We start from the raw sequence: 25,435 nt of genomic DNA, 5'->3' as shown, positions 1-25,435 counted from the left end.
CCACCCAAAAATCCCCAAATCCCTTTTTCAAGAGGCTCCAGAGCACCCCAGGAGGCTGGAGGGGTGGGAGCCACTTCCATTGACACAAATCTCACAAATTCACGTTGGGAAAAGCCTTGGAGAGCAAAAAATCCACTTCAAACCCATCCCCAAGTGCCACATGCAGGTTTTTTGGGCATTTCCAGGGATGTGGAATCACTGGGCAGCTCCTTCCAGTGCTTTAGATCAGGATGGAAAATCCTAAAATCCAATCTAAGTGGCTGATTAAAATGATTATTTTAATCTCACAATGCCAGAAATGAAAGAAAGAGAAAAACAGGGAGTAATTAATTATCCTGGATGTAGCTGGGGGTGAAAAATACACAAAATTATTTTATATTCAAATGGAGGGACAGCAGTGCAAAGGGGGAAATATTAATGCCTGCAACAAAAAGCTTCTCTAAGATGCTCCTAAAATTAATTAGAGCAGGGTTTAATTATCTGCAAGCCATGCTGAAGCACTCCATGGATAAACCACACTTGTTGTCAAGGGTTTGGTAAATCCAGGGCTGCACCTGTGATGGGAAATGAGTCCAGAGCAGCAGCAGGTGGGGTTTGAAGGGCATTAAAATCCATTTCCATGCAGATTTTCAGTCTGAGCACATCTTTAGCACAGGGAAAGGGCACATTGGAGCTCCAACAAACCCAACCCTGTTTGCTGCATGCCTACAGGAAGGATTTGTAATATTCAGGCACTTTCACAAAAAATAAAAAATTAAAAATAGCCTGGTCAGTGCTCCAGAGTGCTCTGAATCAGCAACCTTGAGTGAAATTTAGGATTTGTTGTAATGAGCTTGGCCTCAGGATCCCTGCATGAGGAGGAAAATGCTGTGGAGGGGATTCCAGCCTCAGCCTGCACAGAGCAGTGGGATTGGGGGGAAAATGACAGAAAAAACACAGTTTGGATGGATGTTCTGGCTCTTGGGACCATGGAATGGTTTGGGTGGAACCTCCTGGGATCCTGGGATGGTTTGGATGGAGCCTCTGGATCCTGGAATGGTTTGGATGGAGCCTCTGGATCCTGGGATGGTTTGGATGGAGCCTCTGGCCCCTCCTGGGATGGTTTGGATGGAGCCTCTGGATCCTGGAATGGTTTGGATGGAGCCTCTGGATCCTGGAATGGTTTGGATGGAGCCTCTGGATCCTGGAATGGTTTGGATGGAGCCTCTGGATCCTGGAATGGTTTGGATGGAGCCTCTGGCCTCTCCTGGAATGGTTTGGATGGAGCCTCTGGCCTCTCCTGGGATGGTTTGGATGGAGCCTCTGGCCTCTCCTGGAATGGTTTGGGTGGAGCCTCTGGCCCCTCCTGGGATGGTTTGGATGGAGCCTCTGGATCCTGGAATGGTTTGGATGGAGCCTCTGGCCTCTCCTGGAATGGTTTGGATGGAGCCTCTGGCCTCTCCTGGGATGGTTTGGGTGGAGCCTCTGGCCCCTCCTGGGATGGTTTGGGTGGAGCCTCTGGCCCCTCCTGGGATGGTTTGGGTGGAGCCTCTGGCCTCTCCTGGGATGGTTTGGGTGGAGCCTCTGGCCCCTCCTGGGATGGTTTGGATGGAGCCTCTGGCCCCTCCTGGGATGGTTTGGATGGAGCCTCTGGATCCTGGGATGGTTTGGATGGAGCCTCTGGCCCCTCCTGGGATGGTTTGGATGGAGCCTCTGGATCCTGGAATGGTTTGGATGGAGCCTCTGGCCCCCCTCGTGCCCCCACCCTGGGCACTGCCCTCCCTGGCCCTTGCCCCCATGCAGATGCAGGGATCTGGGAGGGTTGGGAGCTCTCCCTGGACCACTGCCCTGAGCCCCTGGTGCTGTGGCATTACCTGAACTTTCATTTCCAGCTCCCTGATCTGATCCTCCTTCAGCTTGATGTCGATTGTCAGCTTCTTGCACTCTGCCTCCAGCTCGCGGATGCGGCTGCGCAGGGTCTCGGTGCACTCCCCCCTGCAGGGCCAGACAGAGACATCAGGCACAGGGACAGCAGGGACAGCAGGGACAGCAGGGACACACAGGGACAGCAGGGACACACAGGGACACACAGGGACAGCAGGGACACACAGGGACACACAGGGACAGCAGGGACAGGGACACACAGGGACAGCAGGGACAGCAGGGACACACAGGGACACACAGGGACACACAGGGACAGCAGGGACACACAGGGACAGCAGGGACAGCAGGGACAGCAGGGACACACAGGGACAGCAGGGACACACAGGGACACACAGGGACAGCAGGGACACACAGGGACACACAGGGACACACAGGGACAGCAGGGACACACAGGGACACACAGGGACACACAGGGACACACAGGGACAGCAGGGACAGCAGGGCCAGACAGGGACATCAGGCACAGGGACACACAGGGACAGCAGGGACAGCAGGGACACACAGGGACAGCAGGGACAGCAGGGACACACAGGGACACACAGGGACACACAGGGACAGCAGGGACAGGGACACACAGGGACAGCAGGGACAGCAGGGACAGCAGGGACACACAGGGACACACAGGGACACACAGGGACAGCAGGGACAGCAGGGACAGCAGGGACACACAGGGACAGCAGGGACACACAGGGGACACACAGGGACAGCAGGGACACACAGGGACACACAGGGACAGCAGGGACAGCAGGGACACACAGGGACACACAGGGACACACAGGGACAGCAGGGACACACAGGGACACACAGGGACAGCAGGGCCACACAGGGACACACAGGGACACACAGGGACACACAGGGACAGCAGGGACAGGGACACACAGGGACAGCAGGCACAGGGACACACAGGGACAGCAGGGACAGCAGGGACACACAGGGACACACAGGGACAGCAGGGACACACAGGGACACACAGGGACACACAGGGACAGCAGGGACACACAGGGACACACAGGGACAGCAGGGACACACAGGGACACACAGGGACACACAAGGGACAGAAGGCACAGGGACACACAGGGACAGCAGGGACAGCAGGGACACACAGGGAGACACAGGGAGACACAGGGACAGCAGGGACAGCAGGCACAGGGACACACAGGGACAGCAGGCACAGGGACACACAGGGACACACAGGGAGACACAGGGACAGCAGGGACAGCAGGCACAGGGACACACAGGGACAGCAGGCACAGGGACACACAGGGACACACAGGGACACACAGGGACACACAGGGACAGCAGGGACAGCAGGCACACCTCAGCCTGCACTGCACCATCTCAAACACAGAGAGCTGCAGCATGCAAAGAACAAACCAGCTTTGGGCTTCTCAGCAAAAGGATTCTGCTCACGGCAGCAAAGCAGAAAGTTGCTCAGTGTTACACCTTGAGAATTGGGAGATTTGGGGTTTGGTGAAATGGGGAGAGCAGGAAAGCAGAATGATTCTGTTCATTATGATTCTGTTCATTATGATTCTCTTCATTATGATTCTCTTCATTATGATTCTGTTCAGACATTTGTTAGGTTCAAGTGTTCAGCTGTGGGACCACAGCAAGCCCTGGGAGCCACTGCCCTGAGCAGGGAATCTCAGCATTTTGGCCAATGGCACTGCACAGATCCTTAATTCCCAGCCCCCAGGGACAGGAGCTGCCCCTCTGAGCAGGACAGAGTGTCTGAGAGCACAGCAGGGAATTCAGAGCACACTCATCCTTTACATGTGTAAATGTCATGCAGGCACTGAGGCTCAGCTCAAGGGAGGACATCTCCCTTGTTTGAACACAAACCAACCTCTCAGAGCAAATAAAGCTGGGTTGTTCTTTTAAATAAAAGATTTTTCTTTAAATAAAAGATTTTTGAAATAAAAGATCCATCAGGGGCCCTCCCTCCTGCCCCAAGGCTCCCCAGGGCCACAGCACCTGGTGGCAGCAGCGAAGGCGACGGCTCGTGCAGCAGTTGCTTCTTCCAACTTCTTCCTTTTCTTTTCTTCCATTAATTGTTTTTCTACAAAGGTTCTTGCCTCCTGCTCTGCCTTTAGCTTCTTCTCCAGCTGGCTGATCATTTGTTTGTCTTTTTGTTTCATCTGTACAGTGTTGTGCAATCTGCAGGGGGACAGGACAGGAGTGAGTGCAGGGTTCTGCTCCCAAACCCAAATCAAGCTTTGATTCCAACCAACCCCCGCCTGGATTTGCCTCCCATTTTTAGGATTATTTACTAACAGCAGTGAGAGTTTTGCACCACTTAGTTATGGTTTGTCTCTTCTGCCTTCACTCAGAGATAGGAGTGGAAATGGAAATGGATTTTCTCATGTTGGGGTTTGGTTGTTTATCAAATCTTATCTAAAGTACAGAAAGTTCAGCAGCACTTCCAGCACCTGCTAGAAGTGAGGGAAATGGAGCCAGATCCAGTTCTTTAAAACCAAACAGTCCAACAGAGAATTAACATTTATATTATTTATCTTTTTAACTCAATAACTACATTCCCATGACCCTCAGTGTGACACTGACCAACCAGAAACTCCCACCTGAAACCCATGAAGAAGAAGGAAGATGATCACTGAAAAAAACACCACCCAAATTTTTTCTTTCTGTCCCATACCTACCACTATACTATAAAAACTTCAAATTTAAAACCCTTTACCATGTGAAAGCACACACTTCTTTTCACACCTGTGATTTTGATTTCTGATCACTGTCTTTGATCATTTCTTGATGATCACATTTTTTTATCATTGTCTTGGTTCAGGGCAAATTTGGGAGGAAATTTTGAACGGGGCTTCTCTAGGAAACAAATTTAAGCAGTTTCTTTTTTAACTGGTTTGGAGAAAATATTGTGGAAAAAAAACCTGTTTATCTAACAGGCCAAGTGCTTCTTAGCACAAAAATGAACAATACTAATTAGTAAAACTTTTCTGTGCTCTGAAGAGATGACAAATTCAGAAGAGTTTTTGTTCATGGGTTGCAGCCTGGCTTAGTTAGTTTGGTTTTAGTTCTTTTGGTGCTGGGAAATGCTGTGGCCTAGGCCAGGTTTTAATGGGTGTGAGCTCTTGGTGCTCTTCTGGGTTTTCAGTTTAGAGAAGGTTTGAACAATTTTAAGAAAAAATTAGAACTATAGTCCAGGGAACTTTTTTGTTCCAACTAGCCAGAATAACTAAAAGCAAAGGAGAGTGGGATTTTTTTTTCTGTCTTCTGTGTGAAGCACGTGGGGAGGAGCAAGTGCAGTTTCTAATAACAAACTCTTCACCTCTGCTCTGTCTCTTCATTTTTATTTTATAAAAATAAATTTATTTATTTTATATTCACTTTTAAAACCGGTTTTAAAGCCGCAGAACTTATTATTTATTAACACCACCCGCAGAGAACAGAAACATTGTAAAACCACCCCAAGACATCCACTCCAACTTTGCCACCTTTGGCAAAGATTGAAGCCCAAAGCAGCAGGACACAAACCTCAGCCCCCCAGGTGTGTGTGGGCACCTACTTGGTCTGCAGCAGCTCGTTCTCCTGGCGCAGCTGCCCCATCTCGGCGCGCGTGCCGCGCTCGGCCGAGCTCAGCGAGCTCACCTGGCTGCGCAGCTCCTGCTCCACCTGCCTGCTGGCCTGCAGGTCAGCCTTTAGCTTCTTGATGTCCTGTTCCAACCTGCCAACAACACAAGGACATTTCAGCCTCCTGCCCCTGGGATGGCTTAGATGGCATACAGGATGTGAGTGAAAGGCTGGATTCTGTCACAGCTGTTAAACCAGCTGGGCAGTGATCCTGATCTCCTTGGGATATATCTCCTGTTAATGGGGCAGCTGTTCCTTATCTCTGTGAGAGATATCTCCTGTTAATGGGGCAGCTGTTCCTTATCTCTGTGAGAGATATCTCCTGTTAATGGGGCAGCTGTTCCTTATCTCTGTGAGAGATATCTCCTGTTAATGGGGCAGGTGTTCCTTATCTCTGTGGAAGACATCTCCTGTTAATGGGGCAGGTGTTAAACCAGGTGGGACAGTGCTATTTATCTCCAGGGGAGACATCTCCTGTTAATGGGGCAGGTGTTCATTATCTCTGTTGGATGTATCTCCTGTTAATGGGCCAGGTGCTCATTATCTCTCTGGGATATATCTCCTGTTAATGGGGCATCTGTTCATTATCTCTCTGGGATATATCTCCTGTTAATGGAACAGGTGTTAAACCAGGTGGGGCAGTGATCCTTAGTTCCATTAGAAATATCTGCTGTTAATGGAACAGGTGTTAGAAACCTGGTGGGCAGTGAACCTGATCTCCAGGAGATATCTCCTGTTCATGGCCAGTGAGTCCCAGTGCATGACTGATAAAATTCCATCATCCCACTGGGAGATGCTCCAGCCAGGGGAGGAGCCAAACATTTCCTACCCAGATAAAAACTGAGATTTGGGACACCAAGGGACCTTCTTTCCACTGGATTGTTCTGTGTAATACTGCATTTCTATTTTAATTTTCCTAGTGAAGAACTGTGATTCCTATTCCCATATCTTTGCCTGAGAGTTCCTTAATTTCAAAATTATAATAATTTGGAAGGAGGGGGTTTACATTTTCCATTTCAAACAGAAGCTCCTGCCTTTCTTAGCAGTCACCTGTCTTTCAAACCCAGACACCTCTCAACCCCCAAGGTTCAGGTGTGCTCTGTAAAAAAATTAGAATAAAGATCAAACCCTCAAAGCTTCAGCCCCCCCAAACAAAGCTTCAGACTCTCAAAATTCTCTGATTGTGTCCTAGATAAATAATCAGATTTTATATAAAATTTTATAGAAAATAACAATTCTAAACCAAAATTGGATATAAAATAAAAAAATTAAAATAAAAAATCATATAAAATTTTCTGTAATTCCATGCAGAGCTACACACACCTCAGAGCACCCCCCCCCCCCAGAAATTCCATTTTCTCTGAAATCTGAGAAGCTCTAAAGCAGGATACAACAGATTTCATTCTGTTCCACAAATGCTGGGTTTGATTTGCTACCCAGAGCTGAGCTGGATTGTCACCTCAACATGTTGGTATTTTCTTGCAGCACATGATGTGCATGCTGAGTAAGGAGGATGTGTTAAGTCATCCCCAGCTCAGGAGTCAGTAAATTTAGTTTTAATTGCTCTTGAACACAGACCATCTGCTCTCCACTTGAAATTGTAGCTTTGGAAAGTTCCTGAAGATTCATGTAATCTTATTAATTAAAATATTGTTAAATAAAACACACGTTTTGGAATAGAGGCACTCAGCTCACTTTGAGTTTTACCCCCACCAATAAGGTTATTGATTCTTAGAGTAAAAACCCATCACAGGTGAATAATCAACCTTTTTAAACACTTATTTAAAGCAAATACACCCCAGCCATTCTCACACAACCCTCCTTAGCTCTGCCAGCTATTGACTGGAGAGTTTTCAAATGGCCAGAAATAAAAAAAAAAAAAGTGGTTTTATTTCCTAGGTTCCATTCTGAATCAGTGGCAGTGGGACATCAAGATGAGAATAATCACAAAAAAGCCAAAAAGAGCTGCCCTTGGTGACACTCAGCAGTGCAGATGAATGGCTGGAGCTGTTTGAGTTCCTAAGGAAACATTTTTGGGCTTCAGTGCAGGGAAATCTCAGGTAAAAGCACTGAGAGATGAGCAGGGAGAACATCCTGTGCCACTGAATGCAGGGGGGAGTGTGGAGTCACCAAAGCTGTGGGAATGCAGAAAAGTGGGGTTGGAACAGTTTTTAACAAAAAAAGACACTTCAGACAAATCAAATCTCAGCCCCTCCTGCCCCAGCAGCTCTGTGCAAGTGCCCTCCTGGGAAAATAAATTCCTTCAGTGCACTAGAAATCAGCACAAACACCTTTAAACAGAAAAAAAAAAAAATTAAAAATCAACTTACAGGCAAATGGCAACAGCAGAAAGCAAATACCCAGCTGAGAGAGAAGTGCATGAATCCCTTCAACACCAAACTAAGATACCCCAGGATTTATTTTGGGTGTTGAGCACTCCAGAAAAAGCCTGAACAGCTCTGAGGTGCTGGCACAGCACCTGGCTGGGGCTGAATTTGTATTTTTGGCACAGGGGAAGTGCCCTGAGTTCAGATGTGGAACATCTGCTCAGGGCCATTCCTGCACCTGAGTGTTCCCAGAGCTGCTCCAGCAAAAATCCTGCAGGATCCACAGGGATGAGGCCACAGGCACAGCTTTTCCTTCTAAATACACTGAATTTGTGGGGTTGGGGAGGGTGGAACAGCCACAGCTTTTCCTTCTAAATACACTGAATTTGTGGGGTTGGGGAGGGTGGAACAGCCACAGCTTTTCCTTCTAAATACACTGAATTTGTGGGGTCAGGGAGGGTGGAACAGCCACAGCTTTTCCTTCTAAATACACAGAATTTGTGGGGTCAGGAGAAGGTGGAACAGCCACAGCTTTTCCTTCTAAATACACTGAATTTGTGGGGTCAGGGAGGGTGGAACAGCCACAGCTTTTCCTTCTAAATACACTGAATTTGTGGGGTTGGGGAGGGTGGAATAGCCACAGCTTTTCCTTCTAAATACACTGAATTTGTGGGGTCAGGAGAAGGTGGAACAGCCACAGCTTTTCCTTCTAAATACACTGAATTTGTGGGGTCAGGGAGGGTGGAACAGCCACAGCTTTTCCTTCTAAATACACTGAATTTGTGGGGTCAGGGAGGGTGGAATAGCCACAGCTTTTCCTTCTAAATACACTGAATTTGTGGGGTTGGAGAGGGTGGAACAGCCACAGCTTTTCCTTCTAAATACACTGAATTTGTGGGGTCAGGGAGGGTGGAACAGCCACAGCTTTTCCTTCTAAATACACTGAATTTGTGGGGCTGGAGAAGGTGGAACAGCCACAGCTTTTCCTTCTAAATACACTGAATTTGTGGGGTTGGGGAAAGTGGAACAGCCACAGCTTTTCCTTCTAAATACACTGAATTTGTGGGGTTGGGGAGGGTGGAACAGCCACAGCTTTTCCTTCTAAATACACTGAATTTGTGGGGTCAGGGTGAGTGGAACAGCCACAGCTTTTCCTTCTAAATACACTGAACTTGTGGGGTCAGGGTGAGTGGAACAGCCACAGCTTTTCCTTCTAAATACACTGAATTTGTGGGGTCAGGGTAAGTGGAATAGCCACAGCTTTTCCTTCTAAATACACTGAATTTGTGGGGTCAGGGTAAGTGGAATAGCCACAGCTTTTCCTTCTAAATACACTGAATTTGTGGGGCTGGAGAAGGTGGAACAGCCACAGCTTTTCCTTCTAAATACACTGAATTTGTGGGGTTGGGGAGGGTAGAACAGCCACAGCTTTTCCTTCTAAATACACTGAATTTGTGGGGTCAGGGAGGGTGGAACAGCCACAGCTTTTCCTTCTAAATACACTGAATTTGTGGGGTCAGGGTGAGTGGAACAGCCACAGCTTTTCCTTCTAAATACACTGAATTTGTGGGGTCAGGGTGAGTGGAACAGCCACAGCTTTTCCTTCTAAATACACTGAATTTGTGGGGTCAGGGAGGGTGGAACAGCCACAGCTTTTCCTTCTAAATACACTGAATTTGTGGGGCTGGAGAAGGTGGAACAGCCACCAGACATCACTTGTAAAAAAATAACACAAAATTCTTCTCTTTCCAGTCAATGCCACAGAAAACCACTGGAAATTACTTTAGCAACAGTCTTGTTTGGAAGGAGGTTCCACAATGAGATTTTAGCAGGTTTTAATTATCCCTTTTCATGACATTGAAGCTTTTGCTGGAGGTTTTTAACAGCAGAGCAGAGAATATCTGTTTTCTGCCAATTACAGAGCAAAGGCAGGCTCCTGTCTCCCTAAAATGAGGAATATCATAATATGATTTTATAATAATCATAATAATAAATAATCCATCACCCTGCAGAGGAGTCCTGGGTGGTTCCTCTGCCAGACCTGCCCCAATTAAGGAGAGAAGAAAAACCCAGCAAGGTAAAACAACACAAAACCATTAAAAAAAAAACCTGCTGCAAGCAGGGCTGCACTGCTGGCACAGTGATAAATAACCCAAAGCAGAGTTGTTCAGATTATTTCTATTCTTCCTCTGATTCCATTTGCTGCTTAAATCTCTTATTTCCAGGCTTATTGGAGAAAATGATTTACAGAGGAGGGGGAGCAAAGGAAAGCTGAGTTTTGGAAGATGTTTTTCCCTGCTGCTCTTTAAATGAGGCTTTAGTTGCAGATTATGTTGTGCTGTTTGTACCAGTGAGCTCAATTCCTCCAGTTTGTCATTCCCAGCTGCAGATTTTCCTTTTTCCTTGGCTGAGCAGCACCTCCTCCCATTCCTGGGGAGGAGAATCCATCAGGATCACCTGGAAAGGGAGATTTTCCCCAAATGCCTGGGGGAGATTGATGGGGGAACTCAAAACCAGCTCAATTCTGCTTTAATGGCCCCAGTATTGATGCCTGGCTGCTCAGTTTGTTCCATCCCATAATCACCTGGTGATTGCACTCGATGAAACACAGTTTATATAAAAATGATTATTTTAAAGTACCCACCAGGCCCTGAGATGCTCTCCAAAAGCCCAGAGGGCCTGGATCCCCCTTTCCCTGCTGGAATTATCAGGCTCTGAGGAGCAGCTCCCATTCCCAAAAATCCAGGAATGCACAGAAATTCTCTTTTCCCTGCTGGAATTAACAGCTCCCATTCCCAAAAATCCAGGAATGCACAGAAATTCTCTTTTCCCCTGCTGGAATTAACAGCTCCCATTCCCAAAAATCCAGAAATTCTCTTTTCCCTGCTGGAATTAGCAGCTCCCATTCCCAAAATTCCAGAAATTCTCTTTTCCCTGCTGGAATTAGCAGCTCCCATTCCCAAAAATCCAGGAATGCACAGAAATTCTCTTTTCCCTGCTGGAATTAACAGCTCCCATTCCCAAAAATCCAGAAATTCTCTTTTCCCTGCTGGAATTAACAGCTCCCATTCTGTTGCTGAGCACTCTGCTGCCTTGGCAAGGCTTTGGGAGGAATTGCCTCCCACATTCCTCATTTTTTCCCAATCCTTCTGATTTTCTTGCCTTCCCAGGGTAAGAAAAGCTGGCATGGCACCTCTTGCCCATCAGTGCTGCCACCAAATTTTACAATATTAGCACCAGAAATCCACATGAAAACCTCCCAGTTCTGTCTCTGCAGGTAACAACATTTTAGAAAAGTGAAATAAGCTGTGGCAGAGCAGTTTTTGCTTCACCCAAGAATTTTCCCAGCCCAATTGCCAGAAGATGTCCTTGTTATCTGTGGGAATAATTAGTAGAGGAGACAGCTTGTTAATCACCTCGTGTGCCAAGGCAGGACCTGTGTGGACACAGTTCTGCCAACTGCACTGCCAAGGTTTGGGTTTTTTTTGGGTGGTTTTACTGCAGGGATTTGTAAGGGTGCTCAAAAGAAGGGGCAGGCCATGGGTTTTGCTGTCTAATGGGCAATAAACAACAATAAAATCATTCTGCAGCAATTACAGCTTGGATTTGTTCCATATATTGAGGCTCTAAATCTGTTTCAACTCAGAAATGAGTGAAATGGTAAAAGGTGATTTTTGCTCTGTACCTCCTGAAAAAGGCTGATCCCAAATGGATCCTTCCAGTTAGCAGGGTTGGGAAAGAAGCATCAGATCCCAGAGATTCAGGGTTTGAGAAAACTCTGATTTTCAGATTCCAGCACCCTCAGGAGATGTCTCAGAAAACTCCAGAGGTTCCTTTGGGATCCCTGAGTCAATTACCAGGGATGGGCATCAGGAAATTCCTCCCCACAAAACCAAGCACTGACATCCCACCAGAGCAAAAATAAAAACTTAGCTTCAAATAAGAGCAGAGCTGTAGATATAAAACAGATAAATAACCCTGAACTAGCAGGGCCATTCCAGATGGACCAGGCCAAGTGTGCCAAAGGTAAAAACCCTGTAAAACTCCAGCCTGCTGATCCCAGGGCCCAGCAGCAGAAGGAATATTTTACATTTGCTCCTGGTTATTCAGCTGTGGACACAAAAGGAAAGCAGCTCAGGGCTGCCACCCTGCTGGACACTGAGTTAGGAAAAGCAGCTTTATTTAGAAGCTGAGAGATGTGCAGAGTGAAGGTTTAATAACAGCAATGAGTAACACTGCTGGAAGTGGAAAAGATGATGGAACAAATGCCTGGCACTCCAGGGATGGGATAATTGACAAGGTTAAAATAAAAAAGCACCATGAATTTTTAAATTTAAGTGCAGCCATCCCCATCCAATTTGTCAGGTGAGTTTGTGCTACCACTGGTGGGGAGTTACAGAGCCAGGCTGAGCAGAAATGAGATTTCATCAGTGATTTCAGGATGTTGGGCTTTGCTGCTCCAGGGATTTGCAGCACAACTCCACAGCCACACATCCCAAAATTTGGCTGAAGGAGCTCAGCTCCCTGTCAGGGCAGAGTGAGGCACTTCCAGAGTGCAGCTCTGCTCTGTCCTTCCCCTGAGAGTTCAGGAGCTGCAATTCCCTAAAAACACCAATCTCTTTTGTTGTACACTCATTTCTGGGACCCCAAACTCACCCTGACCACCTGCCCTAAGCTCCCACCTGAGGATTTCACACAGAATTGAAGTTTTAAACACACCAGGCTGGAATCCCAGTGCCAGGCACAGCCACACAGCTCACACCCAAAGCAATTCCCTTCCCTCTTCTCAAAACAAACCCCCAAAAAAAACCATTCTCAAACTGAGCTGACCCTTCTGTGCCTTATAGAGAGTTTTAAAAATCCTTCTAACCCAGCTGGAACAGGGGCTGGAGCAGCTCTGCTGAAGGCAGAGCCATCTGCATCCCATCATCCCAGGCATTCCCAGCTCAGACTGACTGGCTGCTCCCTGATCTGCCTCTCACAAGTTCTCTACAGGAATTAGGCAGCAATTAGTCCGGGTGTTTAATTGGCAGGGGTGTGTCAATCAGGGGCAGAGCCATTCTCACAGGAGAAAATAATATTTCCATTGAAGTGATTGTGTTCCCCCAGCACAAATCCTCAGGGACAAAAGCCCAATTATCAAAGGTACCTGCAGGGAAAACAAGCCTGATTTGCCAATGGAGTTGGCCAACATTGATTTGGTGGAATAAGGAACAAGAGAGGTGGGAAATGCTGGAGAAGGGCAAAAGTGAAATGGTTTTTGTTGCAGATATCTCTCTTCACTTCCCTCACTGCTGCTTTTCCTGGCAGCACATGAAGCACCATCTGTGTCAGGGTGAGCCACTGCAGCTCCCAAATGCAGCTCCCCAAAAAGTGCCAGGTGGAAAGCTGGGCTTGTCCAGGCTGCAGATCCCCCCCAGGGACCCCTGGCAGCTGGGCTGAGAGCAGAGCCAAACACCTCAGAGGAAAAACAAACCAAAACCAAACCAAAACCAAAACACAACCACCTCTTCAGGCACCCAGACACCCCAGTGAGCTCCTGGAGAGGCAAGGGTGGCTCCTCAGAGGAGCCAAGGACACATCAGCTGATTTTTTAATTTTCTCATCTTTTTATCCTTTCCCAGAGTGTTTGTGGTACCTCACAAGGAGCAGATCCTGAGGCAGAAATGAAACCATCTGCTCCAGGCTGCAGCTCCAACAAAAAGCAGGAACACAGCTCCACACATCTCCTGGAGATCTCACCCCACACAATTCTACCTTCTTTAGCACAAAATGACATTTCCTAATTAAAAAAACCCCAATAAAACCTGGACCCAGGAGGATGAGGCAGGCTCAGCCCCACTTACCTGAGCAGTGCATCTGGTTTGCTTAGCTGGTTATTAGGAATACAGTTCTCCATTAAGTCCTTATGTGTGCTGGGGCTCTTGCTGGCACATTTCTGTTTTTTCTCATTTTTGGAGGATGAGGAGGGGATGCTCCCATTGCTTGCACTGTGGCTGCGGGGTGAGGAGTTCACAACCCCACTGACATTTTTGTAATTTTTGGACGAGGCAGTGCATGAGTCCTCTTTTAAGAGGTTTTCTGTACTTCCTACAAGATCATTATTTAATCTTTTACTATTGATATGGTTTTCCATATATTCAATTTCTTGTATTTTAGAGTCTACAGGTTGCAAAATGTTGTTGTTTATTCCAAGGTTGTGTTTCTTTGCATCCTTGTCCTTTTCTTTCCCTTTTTCTCGATATTCCAGCTCTGGCAACGTTGCAGAGATTTTTTTATTGGCTGGAATTCCTCCATTGTGCTGCAGGAGTATTGAGGAATCCATATCAGATAATCCTTTGGCTGCTGCAACACCAAAGTGAAAAAAAAACTCAACTTAGTTCATTAAATCCATCAATACCAAGCCACAGAAAGTTAAAAAAAATCATTATGGAGTCATGTAGGAAACAACCAGCACTGGAGACTCTCTAGAAAAGAGAACCCAAAGTTTTATTTTAAGGCTTTTTGCCTCATTAATAATAAATACTAGAGCTCCACCAACACTGAGAGAGCAGATTGATAATGAAGAGCTGAGCAGAGGGAAATAATTCCATTTTCCTGTCCCATTAACCCTTTCACTGCTGCTCCTCTGAGCTCACCACACCAAACCAAGCTGAGTTTTGCTGGTTTTTATTTTTTTTTTTAAAGAACACATGAAGGAATAACTTGCCTTCCTCTGCCTCCCTCTCCTGCCTTTGCAGCATCTGCTGCTCTGGGGGCAGTGCCTGCTGCAGGAGCTGCATGTAGAACTCATTTTCCTTCTGCACCTCCTTCTGCTTCCTCAGCCTCATCTTGTAGCTGACGTAACTTTTAAAGCCAAAGCCCAAAGTCACAACAGGGTAGCCAATGCTAAAGAGGGAAAAAAGAAATGTTATTCATCAAAATATTATTTGGCAAATTTTATATGCAGCAAATTATAGCCGTGATTGCAAATTAATCAAGTATATAGAGGTGAATGACTCCCATAGAAAATGAGCTATAAAGTGATTTTTTTTTTTTTTTTAAATAAAGGTGAATGGGCAAAGAGAAGAACTTACCAATGTGCTGCAAATGGACGACAAAGGTCCACATGGAAGTTTTTTAAATCTTTAAATCTAATGGCTGCTTCAATATAAACAAAAAGTATCCACAGGGATACTGTTGGTAAGCACACACCTCTTTCTGTGGAGAGAAGGGGAACAGAGGCACCTCAGGCACAGCACAGCATTTCAAAGTGATTTTTTTAAAATATTTCAGGAGTCTAAGGAAACAAGATTACAGCTAAAAAAGATCATAATTTAAAAAATAATAATAAAAAAGGGGGGAAAAAAAGCAAGTTTTCATCATGGAAATTAGTAATTCCCGAGGTTGAAATACTTGAATATTATAAAATAAATTAACAGCACACTAAGTGTGCAAGAACATGAAATAACTGATATTTTAATATTAACTGAATTAACAGCACAGTAATTGAATGTGCAAGAACATGAAATAACTGATATTTGAATATTATTAATTAAATTAAGAGCACAGCAATTGAGTGTGCAAGAAAATGAAATAACTGATATTTGAATATTATTAATTAAATTAAGAGCACACCAATTGAATGTACAAGAACATGAAATAACTGGTATTTGAATATTATTAATTAAATTAAGAGCACACCAATTGAGTGTGCCAGAACATGAAATAACTGATATTTGAATATTATTAATTAAGAGCACAGCAATTGAGTGTGCCAGAACATGAAATAACTGGTATTTGAATATTATTAATTAAATTAAGAGCACAGCAATTGAATGTGCAAGAACATGAAATAACTGATATGTTAATATTATTAATTAAATTAAGACCACACCAATTGAGTGTGCCAGAACATGAAATAACTGATATTTTAATATTAACTGAATTAACAGCACAGTAATTGAATGTGCAAGAACATGAAATAACTGATATTTGAATATTATTAATTAAGAGCACACCAATTGAATGTGCAAGAACATGAAATAACTGATATTTGAATATTATTAAATTAAGAGCACACCAATTGAGTGTGCAAGAAAATGAAATAACTGATATGTGAATATTATTAATTAAATTAAGAGCACACCAATTGAATGTGCAAGAACATGAAATAACTGATATGTTAATATTATTAATTAAATTAAGAGCACACCAATTGAATGTACAAGAACATGAAATAACTGATATTTGAATATTATTAATTAAATTAAGAGCACAGCAATTGAATGTGCAAGAACATGAAATAACTGATATGTTAATATTATTAATTAAATTAAGAGCAAGAACAGAACACTGTCACAATTTTTTTCTGTGTGTTCTGTATTTGTTGAATCAGGAGAGTTTCAAAATCAGGAAATTGAATTTTCTTGTAACTGCTCTGGAATTCCTGTTTATTCCCCTCCAGCTCCTGCTTAGTGGAGAGGTAAATACAAAACAAACAAACAAACAAAAAATCAAATAAAACTGCAAAACAAAAAAAATTTTAAAAACATTTTAAACCCCCCAAACTGCATTTAGTGAGGTACCAGCAGAGGAGATTTGTCCCTAAAAAATGGGAGATAAATGCTGGAAGTTGTCAGTGAGGAAGAACTGTAATGAAAGGAGCTCTAATTAAGTTAATGAATGAAGAATAAAGCCCCACCTGTGTGCCACACATACTGTACCCACACATAGGTGCTGGCAGCAAAAAACAGCCACTGGATTGGGATGAAGAGCAGACAGATGATGTTGGAGGTGAATGCTACACACACAAAAAATACTGAGAAGGCCTGGAAAAAAAGAGGGGAAAAAAAACAGGGTTTGGTCATTTAGAACTAAATGTGTATTAAAATACATTTTATATTAAATATCTAATGGCTCTAATTTTATATCACAGCAATGTTTCTGTTATTACAGCAATATTTCTATTATTACAGCAATATTTCTATTATCACAGCAATATTTCTATTATCACAGCAATATTTCTATTATCACAGCAATGTTTCTACTATTACATGTTTAATTTTAATGGAGTTTAACATATTAAAATATATTTAAATATATATAACCTTGGGGTCTGGAATTGTGAATATTTCTGGGATGGTTCTGGAATTGTGAATGGTTCTGGAATTGTGAATATTTCTGGGATGGTTCTGGAATTGTGAATATTTTTGGGATGGTTCTGGAATTGTGAATATTTCTGGGATGTTTCTGGAATTGTGAATGTTTTTGGGATGTTTCTGGGGTGGTTCTGGATTATTTGCTGCACTCACCAGGCCCTGGGGTCTGAAATTGTGAATATTTCTGGAATGTATCTGGAATTGTGAATGTTTCTGGAATTGTGAATGTTTCTGGGGTGGTTCTGGAATATTTCTGGAATATTTCTGGAATATTTTTGGGATGTTTTTGGGATGTTTTTGGGATGGTTCTGGGATGGTTCTGGGATGTTTTTGGGATGGTTCTGGGATGGTTCTGGGATGTTTCTGGGATGGTTCTGGGATGTTTTTGGCATGTTTCTGGGATGGTTCTGGATTATTTGCTGCACTCACCAGCCCCTGGTAGCGGAAGGAGTCGTAGACACTCCTGATGAAGAGCCAGAATGGCCACAGGTACTCAAACCTGAACTCCAGCACAAAATCTGCCAGCAGCACCAGGGCCCAAACCACCAGGAACTTCAGGTACAGGAAGGTGCTGGGGAGAGAAAAAGGAAATTTCAGCATTTCCAACACACACACTGATTTATTTCCCCCTTTTTTTTTTTTTAATTAAAATATTCAGAATTAAAACTAAGGATGACAGTAAACAACACCAATAATCTGAGATGTATTTTAAGCCCACAGCAATTTAAAGATTGTTTTGGTGCTGAGTTACCAGTGGTAAATTTGAAAACATTTCAGTGAAGGCAAACACATCCCTTAAAAACAAACAAACCAACCAACCCCAGGAAAATGGGATCACATGAGGCTTGACATCAGCCTAACTTCTATTTTTTAATTATTTCTGAGCCACATTCCCATCCTCTGAGTCCTGCATTCTGAACCACTGATGATCCTTCTTGGCACCAGAGCTCAAAAACATTTGGAGCTTGTACCAAGTGACACTTGAGGCATCAGCCCAATCCAGTCTCCCAAAAATACCCCCAAAAAAACCCCAACAAACTTTTTCCCCACAAACCCAGCACCCCCAGATCTGTCACTCCACCTCCCCAATAACCTGCTGCACTTTATTGGGTTAGAATAATAACATAAAAAAGGGTTAAAATATATTTTTCTCTTTAAAATCCAAGGGAAATGTTCCTCTCAGTGCCTTGTTTTGCCTCTTCTCCCAGGCTGGCAGCAGCAGAACTTTGCCCTGGAATGTTTGGTGGGAGGTGCCAGGGTTTGCACCCAGGGTCGAATTTCTGTTTTAGGAACTTGTGCAGAGCTTTGGGCAAGAGACAAAACACAGAAATTCCAGGGAAATTCTGGTTTGGGAACAGCTGAAGCTGGGAGAGTCTCCCCTGTGCTCAAGCAAGGCACAGGGCTGGGAAAATATTTGGGGTTTGTTGGGATCAGGGGGGCCTGAGTGTCCTTAACACAATGGGGTGGGGGGAAAAACAAAGCAAAAGGTTCCAGGAAATATTTTAATGGAATGGAAACAAAATTCATGGCACACACTTGGAAAAGTGAAGGAAGTGCAGCTTTTAGTTGTGAGGGACCCAGCCCAGCCACTAATCACTGGGAGAAAAGAATGAAACTACAGGGGGAGTAGTTAAAAACCAACAAAATATGCCAAACCTCCTGAAATCAATAAAATATCCCACACCAAAATCCCTCAAACCAATAAAATATCCCACACCAAAATCCCTGAACCCAATAAAATATCCCACACCAAAATCCCTCAAACCAAATAAAATCTCCTACACCAAAATCCCTGAAACCAATAAAATATCCCACACCAAAATCCCTGAAATCAGTAAAATATCCCACACCAAAATCCCTCAAACCAATAAAATATCCCACACCAAAATCCCTCAAACCAATAAAATATCCCACACAAAAAATCCCTGAAATCAATAAAATATCCCACACCAAAATCCCTGAAATCAATAAAATATCCCACACCAAAATCCCTGAACCAAATAAAATCTCCTACACCAAAATCCCTGAAATCAATAAAATATCCCACACCAAAATCCCTCAAACCAATAAAATATCCCACACCAAAATCCCTGAACCCAATAAAATATCCCACACCAAAATCCCTGAACCCAATAAAATATCCCACACCAAAATCCCTGAAACCAAATAAAATCTCCCACACCAAAATCCCTGAAATCAATAAAATATCCCACACCAAAATCCCTGAACCCAATAAAATATCCCACACCAAAATCCCTGAAATCAATAAAATATCCCACACCAAAATCCCTGAAATCAATAAAATATCCCACACCAAAATCCCTCAAACCAAATAAAATCTCCTACACCAAAATCCCTGAAATCAATAAAATATCCCACACCAAAATCCCTGAACCCAATAAAATCTCCCACACCAAAATCCCTGAACCCAATAAAATATCCCACACCAAAATCCCTCAAACCAATAAAATATCCCACACAAAAATCCCTGAACCCAATAAAATATCCCACACCAAAATCCCTGAACCCAATAAAATATCCCACACCAAAATCCCTCAAACCAAATAAAATCTCCTACACCAAAATCCCTCAAACCAATAAAATATCCCACACCAAAATCCCTCAAACCAAATAAAATCTCCTACACCAAAATCCCTGAAACCAATAAAATATCCCACACCAAAATCCCTCAAACAACAAAATATCCCACACCAAAATCCCTCAAACCAATAAAATATCCCACACCAAAATCCCTCAAACAACAAAATATCCCACACCAAAATCCCTCAAACCAATAAAATCTCCCACACCAAAATCCCTGAACCCAATAAAATATCCCACACCAAAATCCCTGAACCCAATAAAATATCCCACACCAAAATCCCTCAAACCAAATAAAATCTCCTACACCAAAATCCCTCAAACCAAATAAAATCTCCTACACCAAAACCCCTGAAATCAATAAAAAACCAGAACCCAGCCAGCCCAAACCACCCAAACCTTTCAGAGTCCCCCTGCCCTGCTGGGTGCTGCTTCCTCAGGCCCATTTAAATAAATTAAAAATTCATTTCAATAAATTATAAATTGATGCAGATCCTCAGCAGAAAAAGGAAAAAACCTTCAGAGACTCTGTGGCCCCTCAGGCCTGGGGGTGCCATAAAACCATCCCAGCCAGGAATCCTGCATTTTATTCGTTGTTTTTTGGGTTTTTTTTTAATATTTTAATTTTTTTTATTGGTTGTGTTGTGTTTTTCCTGCCTGCCACTGGTGGTTATTGCTCATTTTCCTGGATCCCATTTCTCCACAAATGAGGGACTGATGTTGTCCCTCAGCCATTAAAGTGATTTCTGATATTAAATTCATATCAATCCAAGGGCCCTGCTGACACTGAGCACCTTCTAAAGTGCAGTTGGAACAATGAAACTCTTGTAAGGAGGTTTTGCCAACAGTATTAAAGAGAATATTTCTTATTTTCTGCAGGGCTCCAAAGCCATTCAGAATCCAACACAGGGAAATTTAAAATTCTCAATCCTTGTGTTGGCCCAGCAGGGAAAGAACCCAAATTTCAGCTCCTGCCCCCCCAGCAGGGAGAGCTGAAAAATCCCCAGGAATTAAATCCCATGGAAAACCTTTTAATTATAAATATATTCCACTGGATTTCTGAGGTGCAAGCCAATCCAGGGGAAGAATCTTGCAGATAAAATACCTAAAATCTGGGTTATCCAATTTCCTGACACATGTCAAAAACTCTCCCCTGGAACAGCCATGGGAGGAGCAGGGATCACAATTTCCCTGAAAGGTAATTTATTATTTTTTTATGGCTTTCCTGAATAGAAAGATTTATTCCTAACCCTGCAGTGCCTGTGCTCCCCATTTGAATTTGCAAACAAATAATTTTTCTCCTTATTCTTCCTCCCCCTGCAAGTGCCAGATGCCATTTCCTTTTTTTTTTTTCCCCTCTTTTTTGTTTTTTTTTTCTTCTCTCTTGTTCTTTGTTCTCCTTCAAATAAATAGACTTGGAGATATTTAAGATTATTATTAGTGGGCAGAAGAAGCAGAACAGAGTGAGCACAGCCAGTCTGAAAGGCACAAAACTGGCCAGGTGAAACACTTGCCAAAAACAGGTGAGAAAAGGAGAAGAAATGTAAAAAATCCCAGAAAATCTCTTGAGATTCTTTAAAATCCCAGGAAAGTTCCTGATTTTGTGGCTTGTCAGGGCACAGAACGTGGCCAGCCTTGAGCTGGGGCAGCTGAGGACAGGGAGCCACGAGGGAAAAACAAAAAAAAAAACCACTGCCAGGTCTGGGAACTGAGCTGCACACCCCAAAATCCAGCACAGGGACCCCTTGGGCTGCACACCCCAAAATCCTGCACAGGGACCCCTTGAGCTGCACACCCCAAAATCCTGCACAGGGACCCCTTGGGCTGCACACCCCAAAATCCTGCACAGGGACCCCCTGAGCTGCACACCCCAAAATCCAGCACAGGGACCCCTTGAGCTGCACACCCCAAAATCCAGCACAGGGACCCCCTGAGCTGCACACCCCAAAATCCTGCACAGGGACCCCTCCGGCTGCACACCCCAAAATCCTGCACAGGGACCCCCTGAGCTGCACACCCCAAAATCCAGCACAGGGACCCCTTGGGCTGCACACCCCAAAATCCAGCACAGGAACCCCTTTGGCTGCACACCCCAAAATCCAGCACAGAGACCCCTTGGGCTGCACACCCCAAAACCCAGCAGAGGAGCCCCTTTAATGCAGGAATTGAGCTGCACACCCCAAAATCCAGCACAGGGACCCCTTTATGCAGGGACTGAGAGCCAGGGCACAGGGGCTGATTTTGCAATAAATGTGGGCTCAGTTACACTGAAGTTCAAGTCATAAAAGGCAGCTCTGCTGCTTTGTTCCAGACCTCCAGGGAAGCTCCAGCAGAAAATTATTTCCCTTCTATAGGAAGCTGGTTAAAAAAAAAAAAAAAAAGAGCCAGAATAAATGAGCAGGAGGAATCATTATGGATTTTCAAGAAAAGCCTAAAAAAGGTCACGTTCCTGGAGGTAGTGCTGATGTTTTTCTTTCCAGTTTATTTGGTTGTCCAAAAATCCAGCCCTTGGGATTCAGGATTTGGGAGCCAGGAGTGTTTTAGGGGTGGTGGCACCCAGGAATCCTCATCCAGTGCCACCAGGGCCACTTGGAGATGAGACAGCCCCCACCTGGCTGCCAGCCCACGGAGTGCCTGGGAAGAAAGGGCAATTTACATCCCCAGCTAAAAAAATCCTGGCTCTGGAGGAACATGGAGTATTTCAGGACTATTGTCAGGGAATCCATGAGGCAGCATCCAGCAGCTGATGTGACAGCAGCAGTTCAAGCAGGGAATTTGAATTCATCTGGGAAATTCAAATTGAAACTTCCCCAAAGTGGGTCCAAGCAGAGCCCCAAAAAGCAACATCAGAAATGCAGCTCAAGGATTTTAATCAGATTATTTGAACCAGATCAAAGATGAGGACTGGGAAAACTTAGGAAAATCTAAACTTCTATTGCTGAACTGGTGACAAGCTGCAATGAATACTTTAATAAACAATTAAGGGTTTAACACATGCAAGCTGCCAAAGGTAGATGTTAAATCACTTCAGCATTTTTAAACTGTTCCCATTGTTTTACAAGGGAGAAGGCAAAATTTGAAATATAAACTGTGAAAATAAGAGATCCTCCAATTCCTGCTGTGAGCATAGTGGGTTTGGAGATCTGTTGAAAACAGTTATTTTAAATGATAATAAAGTTCTTTCCACAGATCCTGCAATACTTCTAAACAGCACAAATCACTGTAAAAATCAGCATTCAGAGATCCAGATCATCCACACCTTTCAGTGCAGCCCAGGATTTTACATTTCTAACTCTGTTCTGCTTTTCTAGCACTTAGAATCTCCAGTTTTACACATGCCACCAGAGCTTCCCTGCAGGACAATCCCTTCCCTGCTCCAAATTTTCCCAGCTCTCACCCACCCCACGTGTCCCAGTGACAGCTGTGCCCTCACTCCCAGGCTGGACAGGGAACCAGGCTTAATTTAAGATCAGGCTTAATTTAAAGAGCAAACAAAACAAAGAGTTAAGTATCCCAATCCTGCTGTTTGCTCAGCCTGGCTGCTCTGCCCATAAACCCAGGATGCTTCCTCCTGATAAATGCATTTACTGGGCCTGTGTAAGCTGATGGGGACAATTAAGATAAGCTGAATAAATAACTGCAGTAATTACAAGAATTTAGACAACTGTGAGACGTTACCTGTATGTAACCACTGAATTATGGAGTGGAGAGTGAAAAAAAATATTGAAACAAAAAACGGGAAAGATCCCAAATCTATGTAGGAGATATTGGATCTCATCTCAGCTTAGATTTCCAAAGGGAAAAACCTTCCCACTATTTCTATTTCCATTCTGTGGGATAACACGTTGAGGACACTGATTGTTTCTGTTTAGCAAAACACCACGTGAAACAAAGGCTGAAAATGCCATTCCTGAGCCCAAACGTGCCAGGAGAAGCAAAGTTCCAGATTCCAGCAGCTCCTCCTGCTGCACACAACCCAGTTTGAAGCAATTCCTGATATATCTGAATTATTCTCCACCTTGAATTATCATTTCTACACAAGAGATGTTTGTCTTTACCATTCCAGGCAGCGTTTTCCCAAAATCTGAAAGTCTAAAGCAGAAAAGCTCTCTTCTCTCCCAGATTCACTACAAGAGGGATAAGCAGCACGCTGGGACAATTTTATTTCTGTCACAGCTCCCCAGCAGCTGCTTCCCTCATGCAAAGTTAACATCTGAATTGTACGAGCTCGCTCAGGTTTCAGGGCACTGCATTCATCAACCCCACTGAACTAGAAACAGAAATGGGCCAGCAGCACATTTCCTCCAGCTGGCACAAGGCTGGCTGAGCCGAGCCCTGCTGACGGAGAGAGGCAGAGCGATGGCGCTGCACCCCAAGGGTGAGGTGGGAATAGTCTGGGAGCGGTGGCAGCGGCGCGGGGACACGGGCAGCGCTCAGCCCAGCGTGGGCCACATCCCACACGCCAACAGCTCCCGCTGCTCTCCCTCAGCCCCCAGGCCGCGGCTGACTCGGCTCCCACCGCATTCCCAAACCCCCCCCTGGCTCCCACGGCTCTCCCAGCACGGCAAAACCAACTTTGCAAAAGCCTGCGCGAGGAGCCGAGCCAGCAGCCCGGCCGCTGAAGCGTTTGGAATCAATAAAACCCGGGCAAAGCTCCGCGGGGACACACAGGTGAGAGACCGAGCCCTGCCGGCGGGAGCAGCCCCGGCCCGCGGCGGCAGCACCTTGGCCAGCAGCTCGGGCAGCAGCCGGGCCCGCCGAGCCGGGGCGGGGCAGCGCCTGAGGGGAGCCGGGGCGCCATGACGGTGCCAGGGCCGGGGGGCGCCGGGGGCCCCGCGGCCGCCAACCGCCCGCTCCCGTTGCCGCGGCGGCCGCTCGGTACCTGCCGTAGATGCCCTCGGTGATGCGGTTCCGCTTGAGCGGCCGCCGCAGTTTGCTGCAGTCCGCGCTCCGCCGCTTCATCCCGCCGGCCCGGCCCGGCCCGGCCCGCCCCGCTCACGGCAGCACCATCCGCGCCCCCGCCGGGGGTTCCCGAGCGCGGGGATTTTTTTATTTTTGGTTTATTTTGCTTGTTTGCCTTTTTTTTGCCTTTTTTTTTTCCCCGGGAAACAAAGAAATAAAAATAATTCCTGGTCCGTCCCTCCCCGCCGTGTCCCCCGCGCAGCCGCCGCGCAGTGCTCCGCCTCCCCGACACCGGCCAATCAAACGCTTGACTCCATTTGAATGACAGCATCTCTGACCAATCGCTAGCGGGGAAAGGCAGACAGACGCTGGAACGGACCAATCGCAGCGCCGAAAAGCTGAGCCCGCCTCGTGCCGGCGCGTGGCTCGCCCACCGCTGTGAGTGACAGCCCTACAGCCCAATCAGAGAGCGTGATTTGTGATTGATGGCCTGACAACCAATCACGATGCACATTTCCGTCTCCTCCCGCCTGCTGCGCTGCAGCCTGCTTCCCGCCCCTCGCGGTGACCGACAGCAAAACTGCCCAATGGAAGAGGAACAGAAAAATAAAAGGACAGCTCAGCCATCCACTCGGAAACGGAAAAAGGAGGGCTCAGTTTCCTCTGTCACCGTAGCACCGAGGTGCCACCTCTCCCGCTTGATTGACAGCCTCGCTGGCAAATGGGCAGCTGGGGACGGGGGCGCGATGTCTCAGCTGCAAAGCCAGGCACGGACAGTCCGTGAGGGCCGCTGCCGCCCCCACAGCGCGGCCTGCGCTGCCGGCTCACCCGAGGGCAAAATAACCCCCGGGGGTGACTGACGGGCCGCGCCAGCCAATGAACAGCGCGCGGCGCTGAGTGACATGCGAGCGGACCAATCGCAGTGCAGGACGCGCGGCTGGG

The 25,435-nt window shown here is 45.5% G+C and overlaps 1 protein-coding gene across 2 annotated transcripts in view; it reads right to left on the bottom strand.

The window, feature by feature from the left end:
• MACO1 (macoilin 1) overlaps positions 1–24,766 on the bottom strand; it is a 28,197-nt gene extending 3,431 nt beyond the window's left edge. Inside the window, exons 1-9 of one of the 2 annotated variants that reach the window (XM_079325446.1) lie at positions 24,474–24,766; positions 17,420–17,561; positions 16,534–16,660; positions 14,927–15,050; positions 14,560–14,738; positions 13,697–14,195; positions 5,459–5,617; positions 3,898–4,080; positions 1,854–1,974 (exon numbers count right to left, since the gene is read on the bottom strand). In XM_079325446.1, coding sequence (XP_079181572.1) covers positions 1,854–1,974; positions 3,898–4,080; positions 5,459–5,617; positions 13,697–14,195; positions 14,560–14,738; positions 14,927–15,050; positions 16,534–16,660; positions 17,420–17,561; positions 24,474–24,553 — 1,614 coding nt within the window. In that variant the 5' untranslated portion in view covers positions 24,554–24,766. The remainder of the gene's footprint in view (positions 1–1,853; positions 1,975–3,897; positions 4,081–5,458; positions 5,618–13,696; positions 14,196–14,559; positions 14,739–14,926; positions 15,051–16,533; positions 16,661–17,419; positions 17,562–24,473) is intronic. The other variant, XM_079325447.1, reaches the window with a different exon arrangement.
• Between the last annotated feature and the right edge of the window lie 669 nt (positions 24,767–25,435).

This window comes from Erithacus rubecula (assembly GCF_903797595.1).
Source record: "Erithacus rubecula genome assembly, chromosome: 23".
Classification (NCBI taxonomy): domain Eukaryota; kingdom Metazoa; phylum Chordata; class Aves; order Passeriformes; family Muscicapidae; genus Erithacus; species Erithacus rubecula.
This window is presented reverse-complemented; position numbering and strand designations above follow the sequence as displayed.